Source organism: Nipponia nippon, unplaced genomic scaffold, assembly GCF_047370975.1.
Source record: "Nipponia nippon isolate SJK-2023a ecotype South Korea unplaced genomic scaffold, ASM4737097v1 scaffold_10, whole genome shotgun sequence".
NCBI classification, from domain to species: Eukaryota; Metazoa; Chordata; class Aves; order Pelecaniformes; family Threskiornithidae; genus Nipponia; species Nipponia nippon.
This window is the reverse complement of record NW_028262291.1, coordinates 32,599,238-32,612,145: the sequence shown is the minus strand read 5'-3', so window position 1 is coordinate 32,612,145 and position 12,908 is coordinate 32,599,238. Positions and strand designations below refer to the sequence as shown.

General features: G+C 45.4%; 1 protein-coding gene and 1 long non-coding RNA gene across 2 annotated transcripts; one reads left to right on the top strand and one right to left on the bottom strand.

Annotated features, from left to right (window-relative positions):
* Positions 1-549: 549 nt before the first annotated feature.
* On the bottom strand, positions 550-9,131 carry SYNJ2BP (synaptojanin 2 binding protein). The gene is made up of 5 exons (XM_087746453.1): positions 8,927-9,131; positions 4,681-4,817; positions 3,052-3,147; positions 1,915-2,036; positions 550-1,739 (listed from the first exon to the last, which is right to left on the bottom strand). The coding sequence occupies exons 1-5, from the start codon at positions 8,991-8,993 to the stop codon at positions 1,685-1,687; spliced, it is 477 nt and encodes a 158-aa protein (XP_087602579.1). The 5' UTR covers positions 8,994-9,131; the 3' UTR covers positions 550-1,684.
* Positions 9,132-9,374: 243 nt separating this feature from the next.
* On the top strand, positions 9,375-12,334 carry LOC148057146 (uncharacterized). The gene is made up of 2 exons (XR_015701987.1): positions 9,375-9,511; positions 10,038-12,334. It is a non-coding gene; the product is annotated as an uncharacterized LOC148057146 (long non-coding RNA).
* Positions 12,335-12,908: the final 574 nt, after the last annotated feature.

Here is a 12,908-nt window from a genome sequence, read left to right as displayed (position 1 = left end):
TGCATCTTTATTCTGATGGCTGGGATACCACAGCATCAAGTTCTAATCATCCATCTTAATACACATGTGTACTCCACGTGGACACCACAGCCTAATATTCAGAGCAGGTTACAGACAAGCAAGCTGGGTCATGCTGCATCTCCAAAGATCGGTCTGAACAGCAGCACTTATGCTATCAGGCATAAGTGGTTTGCAGGCCAAGGCAAGTCACTGCATGCATTGGCCCAGGCCATCCAACACCAATACATGTTCACCAAACCTCATCTGTTCCCCAAGTCCCCCAAGAACATTAGGCAAAATTCCTCCTGCTTCGTCTTCCCCTTACACTAGAGCAGTTTGTAGGCCAAAGCAAGATTTCACGTGGTCTAAGTGCTCTGAAACTCCATGGTGATTTAGAAATGTCATGTATAACAGCATACAATTTCTATCTCCAGCAGACGGCAGGAATACAGCCCTGAGCAAACACACAACAATTCCAAACACATCGGCAATGTCCTGCTAGAATAATAAAGAATAGAGATAAGTAAAGCACCGAGACACCAGTTTTTCTTTGTTTGAATACATATATTGCATATGTGATTTTTTTTTGGCATCATACAGACCAGACCATGCATTTTGCTTTTCTTTTACAAAAACAACAAAACACATTAATTTCTTGGAGAGAAGAGAAACAGTTCTTACCCCGCAGAGCTCGTGTCAGCTGGGGCATTTAAAACCATTGAAATCACAGTGAGGAGATGAGACCCTGCAGGTAAATTCAGCAACACGCTTTCCAGAGCAAGGGTCCCTCCCTTTGGTTTTACTCGCTAAGCCTTAGCCTGGCTTATACCTGCCAGTCTATCTGCTCAACATCGCATCAGCCTTCACAAACAAGCAATAGCCAGGATGATCCCAGCCTGCTCTTGGCTTCCCCCTTTCCATCGTCATAAGATTTTCTGACTGCAGAAAGCAAGTTAGCTGCTACAGAAAACTTTAGATAAAGTATTCCCCATGCAAAAAATAATCCCCGAAACAGACTTTTAACCTGAGAGATGCAGACTTCAAGCCACTTGACGGATGGAGCGACTATTGCTTCATTACTAATTCAAAGACTCCTCTGCAGCTTCAGCATGCCCACATCTCTTGCCACTGCTTATCTTTGTGATTGAATTGTCTGCCTGTCTCTCTCCAGTATGCTAGCATTTTGTGAAAGCTTTCTCTTACAACTCTGACCCAAGAATGAGCAGTCATTCTGACAATGCAAGTCTTTTTCTAGTAGCAGACTATCTTCTCTCTTTCCAGAACTGGTACAATACCTCACCAACACTGCATATTACTGTTAAATCAGCAGCTACACCGATGATTTTACCTGTGAAACCACAGGTTAGATTTTATACATTTTTCTTAAGGCATTCATTTAGCAACAACCACCAAAAATTCAATGGAAAAAAAATATACCCTCTACATTGCTTCTCTTTATTGATGGTTCAGACAGGGATCATTAGTTTCAAGAAAAATTCAGTGGGAACAAGGCAAAGCCTCTAGTAAATGTTTTTCATTTAAAACCACCCCAACCCCCACCCCCTTTAACCAAAAGTCACATCTTAAAACACGGAATAGATGAGTGTGTTTGCAAGTTCATGGTGCAAAATAGAAGGGGATGGAAAAACCTCCTCAGATTAGTCAAAAACTGAGCTATCCCACTCTATACATGAACACAGTCATCTCCTTTCCTCTTTTCCTCTCTGCTTCCATCCACTCTGCCACAAAATCAATATATAAAGAACATCATCAGCAGCTTTATGATAGGCAATGATCCTTTTTGACATCAGTCTGTGACAAGATCGTTGATTCTCTATCTTTAAATTACATCATAGCTGTGTAAAATATGCAGTGATATCCAAAACGTGAACTCTTCACATCCGCTGTCGATACCTCAGCAAGATCCAGACCGCTGCCGCAGCAAGCGCCAGGCCTGGCACAAGAATGGCTGCTAGAGGAAGCCCACCTGATTCTCCATCGCCTTGATGACCCACAGGGCCATTCTGTGGCTGCAACTGCAAGGAAAAAAAAACATTTGTGTCAGAGCCCATCACAGGAGAGCCCCCTGTTCAGCATCAGGACCAGGTGGTTCTGTAAGGATGTGCAAGATGATTTCCCCAGGTACCTGTACACTGCACACATGGGAGGGTTAGAACGGCTTTGGATGGACTGAGCTTTACTGCAGGGTACTCGGTCACTACCAGGCACCCTCATGTTTCTCTGCCACTCTGTAAATTAGGACCGTAACAGCTGGAGCAGGGTACGTCTCACACAGCAGAAGCAGTGACACGCAGATACCCCATCATCCCTTGATGCACTTCCCACCACGCCATTTCCTGGTGCCTTCACTAATTCTCTCTGTTTTTCTTACCTGCCCTGTACACTGGTCCAGAAGATTTACTCCTTTTATTAAGGGAGTAGAAAAGGGGCCTCAACCCACCTCTCCCCACCAGCTTCAGGCTGATCAGTATTTCCTTTGTCAACTTCAATGCTAGCCAAGGATGTTCAAATTACAACAGTGGATTAAGGATTCCTCTCTTTCTATATCCAAAATGGTGCTAGTATATTTAAACTATAGCAGCCCACATTTGTTCCTTTGTGGTGAGCTGCGCATACACCTCAACGCTAACGCGAGTGACGACTTCTGAAACAACAAGAGAGTTTTGTCTCCAGTAAGATTTTGGCCTCTGAAACAAAACTGGAGAACTTGAGATTCTGTCTTCACAGACACACCTTTGCCTCTGAGAAAAGAGATCTGTGAGAAAACACACCATACCCCAGTAAAACAAAGACCTGAGGACTTCTCCAAACTCACCTCTTCGCTGATACTGTTACCAACAAGTAATGCATGGATGACCACAGCCGTGGTCAACTAGAGAAGGCCATAGTTCAAACAAAATCTTTATATGCATCATTCACACAGAGCACCTGGACATGCTATTTTTCTGCCTCATGAAATAGAGAGCTATCAATCATAGAAACCAGGCTCAACTGAGCCAGAAATAACCCTAAGAAACAGGTAAAACATACCCGGCGCTGAATTTTCAGAGACACGTCATAGCCTGCATTCCTGAACAGTTCCACAGCATCTTTGTGCCGCAAATCCTTCAAGTCTCTGCCATTGACCTAGCAAAAAAGGAAAAGAAGAACCAGTTGCTGAAGGGCAAAAAGCAAATTTTTAATGATGCAGGCTAACATAGGAAGGATAGGAGATAAAAATCCTCCTCTTTCACAAAATTCTGCATTTGGGGCATGATACTATAATCAGCAAGATACATATTCATCCATTCATATTACAGATGTATTTTTATATGTTGAGAGAGAACATGAGAAACTCCAAGCCAAAACACAGAGGTACTGAAAAAAACTACCTAGAAGCAAAATCTGAATATAAGAAGACAGTTGTGTCAAAAGCAGCTTCTTATGCTGTTGCTTTACTGGAAACAAATCAAAGGTATAATTCTGACAGCTAATGAAAATAAAAGAGCAGCTACAGCAAAATTATTATTATGAGTCTCTTTCCCACATTGTTCCCTCTACTGGTCTACCTTTGAAACCCTTCTGTCTGAAAGTGTTGTAAACATACATTTAAAAGCATACTGACGTCACAAAACAAAACAAGACAAGACTCACATACATACTGGCATCCACTTAAAAGTATTGGGATTTTTCTGAATTTAAAATAATATCTCATGGCAGAAGTTTTTATAACCTGCTTGACTTCATTCACTAACCAATAATATTCACCCTAGTTTTTCTTTTTCATCCCCATTGCCCCTAATTGTATTCCCTGAGATCATATCCAGTGCTTCCCTTCTCTTGATATTTAGACTCCCCAAACACAAGTACATAAATTTCAAACTGTCAAGATAAGATAGGATAGTATTCTCCATTTAACTTAATATCATTTTCTGGGTCAATAATAGGCTCCAACTAGGGCAAGGCACTCTACAGAGGCTAAAAAGATTACACGTGGAACATAATAAGCAAGTACAAAATAAAATTAAGGAGTATTAAAAGATCATGTATCACACTAGGAGAAGCTACTTCTTCACTCATCACTTTGTAAAGTATATTGTCTTGTATGACTGCCAACTATCTGAAGAACCAGGGGAACTGAACCTCAGTCACTTTAAAACATTCTTCTGAAAGGAGAAGCAGCCTGTATTATTCCTGATGAGCTGCAATGAACAGTTTTATGGCCTAGAAGTTTTATAGCCTAAAAATCTGCTTGAGTGCAAGGATCAGTAATCACTGACTACCAGTCAAAAAATGGAAACTTAGAGGTGGGAGGCTGATTCCTTTATTTACATGTGTGTAAATGACAATCCATTGTGGGCAACAGAAGGTCTGATGGATTCTAACACCTTAGGGAGCAAGTCACAGAGGAAATACAAACGCAGCACCAAGGAGTGCTTCTGAGACAAGTCAAGAAGGCAGAAGAGATGGGCCCATGTGTAGAGGCACTCATCTCCCTGGTGCTCAAAGCTGTCCCCAGACCCCCAAGACAGCTCCTTCCATGGAGTTTCCTCAGCATCATCTAGCTGCATTCATCACAACCTTCCTCTCTGGGCACTGCGATGGCAAACCTGCATCTCATATCACATCGCTGATCACAGCACTTCAAGAACACATGGGGCGACAGAAGAAAGGGCTTACCGCTAAAATTTTATCTCCTTCTTGTAATCGGCCATCAAGGTAAGCCGCCCCATCCTTTTTGATCCGGCTGACATAGATGCTGCTGTCATTGGAAATGTACTGCTGATCTGTCCCACCAACAATGTTGAAGCCCAGCCCTAAGGTAAGCCAAAGAGAAAGCTGATGAGAAAAAGCTCAAAGCTTCAGACATCATTGCTGTTGTTGGGGGCTGTACCCTCCCACATTGTCCTGTTTTCTCCACAATACTGAAACTCACGGCATATATATCTGCATTATTTTTTCCCACCATCACTGTCTAGAAAAGTTATCGTCATGAAACTCATCTTGAAAGCAGAGGAGAGACCCCAAATGCCTGAGGGCCCAGATGCTTCATTCCATAAAGCATCCATGAGCTGTTTTCAGGTGGGTGTTGCAAATACTGAGGGACACGCCATCATTTCTGAGATGCCAGTTCAGCCCTCAGCAGGAATACACCTCTTCAGCACAGCATGAAAGGAAAGGAAAGCATTCTGCATTTCACAGGAAGCTATAGTAAATCATTACCTTTGGGCAACAAGAAATCATGCCTAACAAGTGTTTCATGAGCTGGGAAACAGAGTTAGGAATGGCAAGGAGCATTAGACCCTGTCTGCAGATGAGGAAGCAGGCAAGAGGAGCTGTGCTACCAGCTCAAGGGCACCTAGAGCTCGGAAGGCTCCCCTTCCACATCTAAGGAGCTGGAACTGGCATCCTTCACCTCCAAGAATGAGATTAGCTTAGATGCAGCTACTCCAAATTGTATGTAATCACTTTGTTCTGTTTCAGAAATTCAAAACATGACAGGAAATAAAGACAAAGTTCTCAGATTTAAAGCAAAACAAAAAGGAATACACATACATTAAACAGAACTGATGTCCTCTTCTCATTTTTGTTATGTTTCATATTGTTTTTTAAAGTAAGCCTCGATTACAGATCTCTAGCTGAAACCAGCTGCTGGATTAAAGTGCAGTCAAAGATTAAGACTTCTTGTTTCATCAAAATCCAGAAGAACAAATTGAATTCAAAATCTGGAAAACCACACGTTACAAGAGCACATTCCCCATTGCACAGGCAACTAAATTTCTCTGTAAATAATAATAATATGTGACAAGGGATGGGAAAGATTCCCTAAGAAGAGGCCTGCAATGAAAAAAGAAAGAAAAGTCAAGGAAAAAGAAAAAACAAACAAACAAAAAAAACCCCAACAAATATACAATCAAAGTGAATGGAGAAAAAAAACCACTTTTTTTTCTGACATAAACCAGTCATCCAAAACCTATTGTCAAGACCAGCTGAAGGCAAATTCTCCCCACGTCCAGCCAGGCTGATTTATTTGTTTTCTCCTGCTTTCTTACTTTCTCTCAAAGTTGGGACTAGAAACTTTGAGAAGGATAGTTGCAAATGAAAGTAACACCACCTCATGTCTGCTGGGAAGCAGCATTTTAAACCAGTCATAGGAGATCAAAGGATGTACAAGATGACTCATGCTATTTTAAGTGTGCATCTACAGCTGGGAAGTAAAGAAATATTAACAGCAATCTTGCCACACCTTTTTTTTCCCCTCCCCTTCCTGGCAGCTTCAGACAAACAAGGAATAAAATGGAAGTGGCAGCAAATTGAAGAAACACTGGTGTTTCAGCTAGACTAATATCTATTCCAAGAAGTGACAGCTGTGCACAATAATGCACCCTTTGATGGGAATTAAAAAAAAAAAAAATTCACAAACCTAAAAATTATTTGCCATGAAGCCAAGAACCTGGGAACAGGGGGAATCAATACTACAGAAAGTATAAGGATTAATCAACATTTATTAAAAAGCCAGAAAGAAGAAATCAGAGTTTCAGAGTACATTGATTCTCTCTCACATATATAAAAATCCCCAAAAATATATGTATGAAAAAGTATACATTTTGCAAGTTTTCACCCATGATTGGAAAAATAATCAAAAGTCACAGCTTTCATCAGCAGAGGCAACATGAGATAGGAGCAGATCTTCGTGACAAAAAGAGGCAGCAGTTCATGCCAGACCAAGTTAAGTATTCACAAGGCTTTTTCATTGTGTCTTTCCTTTCCAGCATTTAAATTTCCACTCTGGCTAAAAATATCTTCCCTGTCATTCCTTCAGCTCTCTGCTATTCTCCTCCTTCCAGCTCACGCAGCCATAGAAAGAGACACAGCACAACCAGGAGAAAAGGAGCAAGGGGAAGAAGGGAGCACATGGCATTAAATCCCTTGTCTACCAGGGACCAGAAGTAGAATGGCAGAGTTTTAAAAGCAGGCTCTGGGCTAAACTTCTGACACTCCCAGAGGCTGCAGACCTCCCTATGTCTCATTTACCCCCCTGAAACACAAAAAGTCCCTCAAAAAGACACTGAAAAAATCCCATGATTGGCAGGATTAGTAAAAGAGAGATTGAATAATATTGCAAATTGAATCAATTAAGTTATCTAGTTTTCCATAAAACCAGATTTTTTCTGCCTAATTTCAGCCTAGTACTTCAGAAGGAAATTTGAAAAAGAAGAGAGACGTACACACACTGTTTTGCCACTGTAAATACGTTCACCTCCTCAGCAAACTCTTGCCAGAGATGTTTAGCATCAGGCCTATTTTAAAAAATCGCAGTCAAAACTCTGATTAAAGAGATTACGGGATTACACTTGCTTTACAGATAACAGCGGTTTGTTCCTTCCACAGAAATTAATAATAATTCACATAGTAAATGCATCAAGGTCATAAAGGGCTGTAGGACCTTCAAATCAAGTGACATAGTTAGAAACCTAACTCTAAACATACATAGCCCATCTTAATGACGGGACAAATGCTGCTCGAGGTAATCAGATTTAAATTGCCGTGGCCACATTCAAGACCTCTCAGCTGTGCCCTTCAACATACCCTTCCACCTCCCTCAAAATTTTAGGTTCCCAAATGTATGGAAACAGCTTTCCCATCAGAACCGGCTTCATTCAGCAAATAGTTTTCACTGACAAGCATGCCTTCATTAGCCTGAGCTCGTGGCTGTGCAGGCAGGGCTATGCAGCTTTCAGACCGGTGACCACTCTAGCGAGTGGGGAGGCAGAAGGCTGCCCACTGGGCTCACCCTTTGGGTTGCGATCACTGGCACGGGGGCCAGGACCGACCCCCGCCCCGCACAGGAACAGCCATCAGCCCTGAGAAAAGAAAATGGCACGTATGCCAACGACGCGGGTGCTGCGGGTCCCTGGGGGGCCCGTGGAGCCAAGGCCGGCCAGCAGCCGCACCCAGCAGTTGTGCGGACAGAAGGCCTGCCACGCTTTCTTTCATGCTCATTTTAATTAAAGAGAAGGGCTTGCGCACCAAAGTACAGCTCTAGCTCCAAAACCTCCCCGGAGCCTGCAGTTGTTTGGAGCCAGGGTTTTGCTCCGGAGCCGTATGTTTTGTGCTAACTTGCTGCACTTCTGGAAGCGTAATTTGAATAGCATCATAAATCCTGTAAAAATACGAAGGTGGACAGGTGTCTGCAGGCTTCCCCGAGAGCACGTGCTGCTGTGACAGGAAAAGCAAAGCCAAAAAAATGCCCCACAGGCTGCCCTGTTCCCTTTCCCTTCCAGCCAGCGCTCCTCTTGCTCACCGCCCCGAAGCCCTTTCTAAAGCTACCCTGAACAACTAACACGAAGCTGACAGTATCGGGTATCTCTGACAGCACGGGGTCACCCTGACCAGTGTTTTCCAAAAAGCCCCCTAATTTGAGGTATCCCACAGGACCGAGTGCCGAGCACCCGGCATCTCACTTGAGAGCAACAGGAGCTGCGCTGGAGACGGCCACTCCTGGGAAAACCCGATCTGAGCTGTTTCACCCCGGGCCCGCCGCAGCCGGAGCTCCCGGCCGCTGTCCTCGCAGCAGACAAAGCCCGGCCCAGCCAGCTCTCCCTCACGCAGGTCGCGGGCTTTCCCCGTATCGGCCACGGGCGATCTCCACGGGCAGCCGCGGCAGGAGAGGCCGTCGGGGCCGGGAACCTCCGGGCTGCCGCACCAGTGCCCGGCAGCGGGCACCGTCCATCACCGCCGGGACCCCCCGGCCGCCGCCGGCCCAGTGCCCGCTGAGGCCCCCCCGGCCGGCCCCGGTCACCACCCCCGCGCTCCCACTCCGGCCTCCCCGCCCCGCCGCGGGCTGCGCAGGCCTCGGCCCGGCTGCCTCGGCCCGGGAGGCGCCGAGGGCCCGGCGAGGGTACGGCGCCCGCCCCCGCCTTACCTGAGGGTCTGCGGGTGAGGCTGATGACCTCCTCGGAAAAGCCGCCGCCCGCCACGCTGCCGTTCATGCTGCGGCCCGTAGGTGAAGTCGGCTCCCGGGGCAGCCGCTTTCGTTTCCTCGGCCGCCGCCGGAGGGCCGCGCCGCGGAGCGCTGGGAGTTGTAGTCCGCGCCCGGCCGCGCCGCCCGGGGCCGGGGCCCCGCTGCCAGCCAGCGCCGCCGACTCGCCGATGGCACCCGCGCCGGGGAGGGGCGCCGGGGCCCAGCACCGGCCTCTGCCGCGGGCCCCGGCCCTCACAGCCGGCCGGGGGGCCGCGGCGGCCCCGCCATCAGAAGCGGTTGCCAGTAGGCGCCTGGGGAGCGGTACGTCCTTCGGGCCGAGGGCCCGGGAGCTGCGGCGGCCTGCGGAACGGGGCTTCTCCCTCCGGCCCCCTAAGGCCCCTGCGATGGGCTCCCACCACAGAGGTGGAAGAGGACCGGGCCCCAGGGAACCCTCCCTGCCTGCCAGGGCTCCACAGCGTCCTGCCCGCAGCCCCCTGCCCCTGCACAGCGCGGTTGCCCAGCCTCCCTTTGCTCCGCGCAGTGGAGGTGAGTTTCTCCTTAAGGTTAAGGATGTAGCGGATAAATGGAGAGATGTGTGACCTGCTCCCAGCCCTTTTAACTGGAGCCGACGGGCCACACAACATCAGACAGCGATGCACAGCAGCAAAAGCCCCGTGCAGCTAGGTAGCACAGAGGGCATCCGTGCCCGCTCCAAGTCATCCGGCGGTGCAATACAGAGGTAGAATTGGTGTGTAGTAACTCTGTTACCACATAATTCCAAACCGTAAATAGCACATGGAACCGCTGTGCTGACCAACACTGCTGGGAACAGTGAATACTTAACTGTGTCCTGCAGAAGATGTTCAATTTCCTCAAAACTCGACTGAACAGATAATGACCTAGCAAGAAAAGGCAAAGTAGTCCAGCTTTCCGTCTAACAGAGGAGCCACTTGAACTTGGGACTCCTGTACCTCAGGGAGTTCTTGAACCAACAGATGATTGGGAAAGAGACAGCAAGGCAAAATTTATCCCTGTTTATTTCCTTATTAAACTTTATCCTTATCTATTTCAGCACATGCCACAAGTGTGGCAACAACGGATAATGGCCACAGGGAACAATGAACAGGGCCAGGTGCAATGTAATGACCTAACTGCTTGGCACTATTGGGACACCCACATCTACACACTGCAGGAACTTTTCCGAAGAAAAGGAGGACCAGGTGCTCTGGTCTTCCGTGTTGAACTTGAGACTACTGATTTGTTTGTTCTGTATTGCAGTATGGATGACATATTTTTGACTGTATTCATTCCAAGATTATCTACACTCTTGGATACCTGAATTTAATACGGAGAGCCAGCCTGGGTGCTGGATCTCTGGGGTTAGAGGAAGTGTGCCACGTGCCTTAATGCTACAACATTAATGCTTAGCGCTCAGCTGAGTGTTAGAACACCTGCCTCAGAGGTGGGAGACAAGCATTCAAGCCCTCATTACACTTGGAAAGATGAGCAAAACCACGGCTTGTCTATCATAGGAGGACTACTTAAACCATTTAAGGCCAGCATGCAGTTTCACACCTGTTTCAGTCCAGTTTCCACACTTATATTGTCCTGGATATCTATACTTATTTTTTGCCAATGGTTAAGAACACTGGAAAGCAAAACTTGTACAATGGCCATCAACTATTTTTTCTCCGAACTCAGGTTCTAGTAATACCATACTTGGCACACTCTGTGAAGATACATTTAAACTGCTTCTAAGGAACAGTATGTATCTGAGAGATGACAGTCTTGGCTTAGAACAAAACCAATTTCATCTTGATCTGAGATAAATGCAATATTAAGACGGGTTTGGTTTTTTTTTTTTTTTAAGTCTTGTTTAGCCAGGAAGAGATTTCAAACAAGAAACACAGGCAAATTGTTGTTACTTACTCCGAAGCAGCTCCAGGCTTCACCCACCACATGTTAACAGCTACCTAAGACTTCATACCTTGGTGCTCTGGCAGAAACCATTTCATGGGTCTTCACAGTCAGACACTTCCCCCCAGCACCGTTTCACATACTAGACTGACCAGCATCTCTTGGGAGATGGCACAACAGCATTTGCAGGCTGCCTCTTCCATGATGAAGTGACTTCTACATTAGCCAAGTTTTCGCATCCATTTAAAACATTTAAAAAGGCAATTAAAATCAGGAGAAAAAAACAGGGGGGGAAGCCAGAATGATTAGGACTGAACTTAGACTTGCACCTTCACACTGCAACAGAGTAGTGGGACGCATCTAACAAACCACCAGAAGTATCAAGTTATTCGTTGCTATGGTGAAATCAGAAACAATATTTTCAAGGAGAAAACCTTAGCGAGGGAGCTCACACATTTTATAAAATATAGACTAGGTTTGTGAGGATGCACTTTCGTCTTGCTCATGAGGCCTAAGCAGAAATGGAAGAATAGTGTACAGAAATACTCCTGTCCAAAGCTTGCTGAAAGCCTCCTCCCAATTAACAGTCATGGGTTTTTAGATCAATCTTTAAGCATAGAGAAAAATGGAAACTATAGCATTTTATTGCTTTGTCTCTTCCAAAACCGCATTGGCAAGTAAGCTTTCTAGCCTAAACTGTGTTTCATTTACACCTCTGTCTGTGCAGTATGCAGGTCAGTAAATAAGAACTCTCTGACTCTAAACATTTCTCTGGTCTCAGCACAGATCTATACTCGGCAATTTACGGTACGCTATTAATCAACACAGCAGGCCATCAAGGTGGCAGCCTAGGACTTCTGGCGCTGGTGCTTATGTATTGAAAAAGCAAAATCTTCATCTAATCAAAACCATCCACATTCTATCAAGATACCAAGTGTAGGCTGCTGAACAATGTGTTACCTCATCTCCCCAGACAAATACAGGTAACAGTTCAAGGCTTTTTGTCTAAAGCAAATGGATCCTTAAAGAACTGTGAATCATATCCTTTGTGTTTCACATCCAATCATAACGTAACCTGCCCTTCTTGGATGCAGAACACAATAATTAAAAAAAAAGTACAAGAAAATTTGTATTCTGAAAACAGAAATGACATACTTGGGAGGCAGCAAGACTTCACCGTCATCATTTTAGAGTCACCAGCATCTTCCCAAATGTTTCAAGTGTTGAGGTACTTATCCGGCCTTTATAGAATGTTTGCTAAAAATGCCACCTTTGCTTTCCAAATACAAGTAAGTCTTTTGGTAGCAGACAAGTGCATTATAGCCCTTAATCCAGAAACACCAGTCTTTTAAAATAAAGTTTTCACTGTAAGTCTGGACTACAGACTCCTCTTTATGCTGATCTAGTCACTGCTGTAATATAAATAATAAAAATAAAATGTATTGAATGGTATTTTCACGTCCCTCCTGCTTTTTCCGTAAGTTAGACACATTTTACCTCCTGTTAAAAAATGAAAAATACGATGCTTATGCATGGCATTCTGTAGAGCTGCAAGACGCATTCAGTAATAGCCTACAAAGCAATCACATAGTAAACCCAGAGAACTTCCCCCCCTGCCCCCTCCCAAGATAGTTAGATAAAACATCTATCAAATACTGCAGGAATTCTGCTTGGGGGAGACTTGCAGAGTAGTTCCAAGTATTTTAGAAATCCAGTTAACGTGTGCAGCCTCACAGACAGCTCCTCTTAGCAACAATAAAACACACAGCACTTCTCAGACGAACCCAGCAGTCAAGGCATTGGAAAGTATCCAGAAAAGAAAGATGGTTTGTTCTTGTGAAATGTCAAGTCTGGTGTCACTACACTCTTGACATATATCTGATGGTTCAGAAATGTAACATACTGTCGTGATCTGGGTAATACCTGTCTGCCGTCTCACAAGATGAAGACCCTGTTCCCTGTGATCTACCTCCCTCCTGACAGGCTACTCCCTGGAAACAGCTGGAAGGGCTTATGCCACAGACAC

What these genes read in the sequence shown, in the direction of transcription:
- SYNJ2BP (XM_087746453.1), bottom strand. Translation starts at nt 8,993, where the DNA reads ATGAACGGCAGCGTGGCGGGCGGCGGCTTTTCCGAGGAGGTCATCAGC. An exon ending in AAGGAGATAAAATTTTAGCG is followed by an intron (nt 3,148 to 4,680) that starts GTAAGCCCTTTC and finishes CTTTTTTGCTAG; the next exon opens with GTCAATGGCAGAGACTTGAA. An exon ending in CTCTGAAAATTCAGCGCCGG is followed by an intron (nt 2,037 to 3,051) that starts GTATGTTTTACC and finishes TTTTCCTTGCAG; the next exon opens with TTGCAGCCACAGAATGGCCC.